General features: G+C 57.9%; 1 protein-coding gene across 1 annotated transcript; it reads left to right on the top strand.

The window, feature by feature from the left end:
* Positions 1 to 432: 432 nt before the first annotated feature.
* On the top strand, positions 433 to 4,878 carry ARHGDIB (Rho GDP dissociation inhibitor (GDI) beta). Its single transcript, XM_009702636.1, has 5 exons — positions 433 to 626; positions 1,207 to 1,290; positions 2,111 to 2,187; positions 3,646 to 3,709; positions 4,624 to 4,878. The coding sequence occupies exons 1-5, from the start codon at positions 449 to 451 to the stop codon at positions 4,821 to 4,823; spliced, it is 603 nt and encodes a 200-aa protein (XP_009700938.1). The 5' UTR covers positions 433 to 448; the 3' UTR covers positions 4,824 to 4,878.

The following is a 4,878-nucleotide window of genomic DNA, read 5'->3' as shown; positions in this document are numbered from 1 at the left end:
GTCTGTGTGTGGCAGCGGCTCTTTGTGCAAGATAGCTGGTGAGCGCTGAAACCTTGTACGGTGGCTTGTAATTGCAGGGTTGCCGGCCAGCGCCCGTGCTGCAGCCTGGCTGTAAATCACTCCGCTTTCAGCCTCCGCTCCCGCACCTCCTCCCCGGGAGGGAAGGATGGTGTCGGTCTGCGTGCGCGGGTGGTGCCTGCAGGGAGAGGAGCAGGGGCAGAGGGGGGTTGTGTTCCAGCCAGAACATCAGCACGGCAGTGTCGGGATCGCAGCCGGTCGCCGTCGCCATTTGCCTGTAACAATCCCGCTGCGTTCAGCGCTGGGCGGGTGCCTGCCGGCCTGCGGGACCGAGCCACGTCGTGCCCGGAGCGACTGCCCCTGGGGACACGGCCCCCTCCGGAGCAATCCCATTGACTGTCCCCTCCTCTGTTCCCCAGACCAAGCGACCATGACTGAGAAGACCCAAGAACCTCACGTGGAGGAAGATGATGATGAGCTGGATGGGAAACTCAACTACAAACCTCCTCCCCAAAAAACACTGCAGGAGCTGCAGGAGTTGGACAAGGATGATGAAAGCCTCGCCAAGTACAAGAAGTCCCTGCTGGGAGATGGACCTGTGGTAGTAGGTAGGCTGGGGCACGCCGATGGGAAGGGACTGGGGAGATGCATCGCGACAGTGTGCTGTGGGGATGGGGCCGGGGGGTCTGAAAGCGGAGGGAGCTTGTTTGCCCAGGCACGTGGACTGCTGCGGCTGGAGGACCGGGGATGGGCGGGTGGAGAGACGCATGTAAAGGAAGCGGGGACGATGCTCTGAACATGAGGTGTAAGGTCGCTAGGGAGTGCTGGCGTCAGAAAGGGACTTGTGGTGGGAGGTGTGTGGGCCTTGGAGGACTCCTGAGGGGTTAGAAACATGAGGGGACCAGCCGACGCTGAAAGGGGGTCTTGCTGCTCAGAATGATCTGAAGAGGGGAGTCTCCTGTAGTGGAAAGACCTCCGGTAGGTATTGGGCTGGAGGCTGGAGGGATCCACGTGGAAGGCTGCGGGTAGATGCGTGGTCGATGGTGCTAAGAGAAGCCTGGCGTTCCTGGGTGTTTCATGAGGTGCGGTTTCTGTGTGCGAACGCAGCGCCGTTTCTTCAGCGTCCTTCCCCTCCCCTGCACTTAATTGTGCAAGCTGACAGCTTCCCCCCGACTTTCCTACCTGCAGACCCCACAGCTCCCAATGTGGTGGTGACCCGACTCACCCTTGTATGTGACTCTGCTCCAGGACCCATCACTATGGACCTTACAGGTAGGCACAGACTCTGTCCTTGGGCACGAAGGGGAACGAGCAAAGGCCCTGGCATGCTTCAGATTGGAAGGGAGTTGGTCCTTGGGATGCTACAGAGGAACTCTGAGGGCGTCTTAGCCTTGTTTCTCATTTTAAGCTATACAGGTGTGAAAAAGAAAAGGAGATGTAACAGGGAAAAATGTCGAGGGTCTTTTCATCTGGACTGCTCTAGGAGCTCCTGGGTTTCTCCTCCCTTCTCTTCTTACTTCCTTTCAATGAGACCTCACGAGCAGAAGGGACGTGCCTGTGTTTGGGTAACGGGCTGTTTTGAAACCTCAGAATCGAGCAATGGGGCAGTTCCGGCTCCCGGGGGCACGGGGAGAGGACCAGGCTTCACCTTATATGGGCTTCTCTGCAGAGGGGGGAAGCTGGGCCCGGAGGAGCCGCGAGGCTTCCTGTTCAACCGAAACCGGGGCCCCGGCGGCCTCGCAAGCCGGGCGGGAGCTGCAAAACACGCTCCGCTGGCTGGCACGGAGGAAGGATGCACACGCTCCCGCGGGTGCCCAGCGAGGAGTCTGCGCGTGGACGCCTTTGTGCGTGTGTGCCCAGACCTGTGTGTGTTTAGGCGTTATCTTCACGGATGTGCACACAGACACGTGCGCACGCCCCAGCATTTCTGTGTACGTGCTCTCACGGTGTGTATGTGCTTGTACGGACCTCCGCGCACTCGTTTTGCAGGTGTGCCGTCCTTCGAAGGGATGCTCACCTCTGACACCGATCCCGGCCCCATCCCACCATGTGTGGTCTCTTCTTGCTTAACGGCTTGATCCTCTCCTTACAGGTGACCTTGAAGCACTCAAGAAAGAGACCTTCGTCTTAAAGGAAGGAGTGGAATACAGAGTTAAGATCCACTTCAGGGTGAGTTGTTTTCCTTCCTGTTGCTTCTCATTGAGGTGCTGAGGCCGGTCCCCGGCAGCCGACCGCCTGACTGGAGATGGGCAGCACGCCTGCCCGAACGCCGGGCCCTTGTGAAGCTCCCCTAGCTTCAGGTGCCGTCCGACCCAACAAGGGACCAGGTCTTTCCAGGGAATTGCTTCTGCTTGCTCGCCCTTGGAAGGGCGTGCTTTTTGTCTGCCCACAACGGTGAACAGCAGGTGATTTGGAAGCCAGACAGGCAGTTTTGGCTGAGTTTGGCTTGGCTTTTCAGCCACCAGAAAATCTTTAATTCACACAGAGTGGAAGTGGACAGAGAGGAGAAGAGAGAATGGCTTTCCGTGAGATTCTGGTTCAGTCTGCATTGCTGGGCTTCATTTGTGCAGAAAAAAGATTTGATGCTGTAGCATTTGGCTGAAGATACCCGGGTTTTTCTGTGTCACGATGTACCCAAACGGGCTCGTTCCTCCCCCTCTCCCATTAACCAGTGCGTCAGCCGCTTCTGCTGTTCCCAGCTGAGAAGAAAACTCCATCACTGAAGCGATCATCTCCGCGCGTTTGCTGCAGACAGAGCTGGCTTTGGCAGGGAAGGCAGAAAGGGATGAGGGATAGTTCTCCTGAAAGGGAGGAGGGAAAGTGTTCGTGTTGTGGGTTCTGTAGGAAAGATTTCCCTTCCTCTCTGAGGCTCGCTCGCAGTCTCAGGGATGACTTTGTCCCCAGAGACACCTCCAGCTCTCCTTTGTGCTATGGAATATTTCCATCTGTATCTGAGCCCTGTTGACAGGAGACGCCTGGAGCCAGACAAGTTATTCTAACCCCCTGCCTCCGTCCCAAGGCTGGTAAGAGCTGGCACCATGTGAATTCTCCCCTGGGATGTAAAAGGATCTGCCCGTCTTGTTTCCAGATGGAGTAGTGCTGCGGGGAGGCAGTGTGTGCTGGAGGGGGACAGCAGGGGAGACACCCAAGCTATTCATGGGAGATTTGAGGAAAGGTTATGAACAAATCTGTGTCTTGAGGAGAAACTTGCCAGCTCCCCACGGAGCTTAGAGGGCAGCTGGGAGTGCTCAGCTAATGTTGCCCACCCGTTTGTGCTGGAGGGATGACTCTAGTCACCCATGTCTGGTTTTCGATATGGAAGTTATTAATCGGGAGCTCCCTGCTTCGCTTTTCTTTGTCCTCATCAGCCCGTCTTGTGAAGCTCACTGATGTGCTCCAGTTAGCTTCAGAGTCGGGGAAAGGATGGGGAAGTGCAGGAGACGCGCGGGGGATGCTGTAGGTCTCCAGGTGCCTATGGAGAAGTCGTGTTAGGACTCCCCACGATGTGTCCCGTGCTGAGCCTTTGAGAGCAGTGGTGTAGGGAGCCCAGACGGGTCTGTCTGTAAGGAGAGAGAAACCCAGCAGGTAAGAACCAAACCCCTTCTTACTTCTGGTTGTCTCTTGCAGGTAAACAGGGACATTGTGTCGGGACTGAAGTACGTGCAGCATACCTACCGGACAGGGGTGAAGGGTGAGTAAGCGCCCTCCGTGCCCTGCACGCCCCTGCTCCTACCCCCGTGTTCCCTCTGCTCGGAGGAGTGTTCCTGCAGCTCTGGGCTGGGACGGAGCCTCCCTTGGTCCCAAGCCCCCCGCCCCGCGCCGCCGCGGCAGAGTGCGTTAGCCGGCACGCCGCGTCAGCCGGGCCACGAGTTTCCTGTGGCTGTGGGAACTTGGCATGAGCCAGCTCTGGTGTCTGTGTGCTCCGCCGCTCTCTGCAGCACCGGAGTCCCCAGAGACACTGCTTCGATGGCGCTTGCCGCAGATTTCCTCTCCAAACAGAGCTCTTCACCTCCCCTCTGGAGTGGCTCAGCCTGCGTGCAGCTTCCCACCCCCTGAAAGCTCTTCCAGATGCACTTGGTAAAATTCAGCGCTGCTTTCGGAAGCTGCCCGCCGCGGGCAGAGCCCCGCGATTGCCCAGGGCCTCTCCTCTTTGTGCGGCGCTGCCCTGCCTGGGCGAGGCGGAGGAAAGCCCCCTTTTGCACACACGCATCCCACCTGTGCGTTTTTGCACGCAACCACCTCTGAGGCTCCAGCGTCCCGTTCGGCACCCGTAAGTGCTGTCTTCTCACCAAGAGGGAGAAGTAGCGGGGGTTCAAGAGAGATCTTGAGCCACACGCTGGGTGTACCCGCTCCCTTCCAGCAGCACAGACGTCTGAGCGGGTACAGGCCAAGTTCCCTGTCCATCCATCCATCCCTTCCAGCTGTCCTTGTGCTTCACTACCCCACTTCTTCCGCTGATTCTGTTCCCCTTCCTGACACGGACTGTCCCATTCTCTCCCCACGGTCTCCTTTCTGTCTGTGGTCTGTGCTGACGCTCGTGGCTTCTTCTCTCCTCTATCGTTCCCCACCCGAGGGGCTCATCCCTTGCGGATTGTTTTCTCCTAGTGGACAAAGCCACGTTCATGGTCGGCAGCTACGGGCCACGGCCAGAGGAGTATGAATTCCTGACGCCTATTGAGGAGGCTCCCAAGGGTATGCTGGCTCGAGGCACCTATCACAACAAGTCCTTCTTCACGGATGATGACAAGCACGACCATCTCACCTGGGAGTGGAACCTGTCCATCAAGAAGGAATGGACAGAATGAGCTGACCCAGTTTGCCTTCCCCCTTCCCATCCCCTTGCCTCCTGCACCAGTCTCC

This window comes from Cariama cristata, unplaced genomic scaffold, assembly GCF_000690535.1.
Source record: "Cariama cristata isolate BGI_N322 unplaced genomic scaffold, ASM69053v1 scaffold31526, whole genome shotgun sequence".
In the NCBI taxonomy this organism is placed as follows: domain Eukaryota; kingdom Metazoa; phylum Chordata; class Aves; order Cariamiformes; family Cariamidae; genus Cariama; species Cariama cristata.
This window is presented reverse-complemented; position numbering and strand designations above follow the sequence as displayed.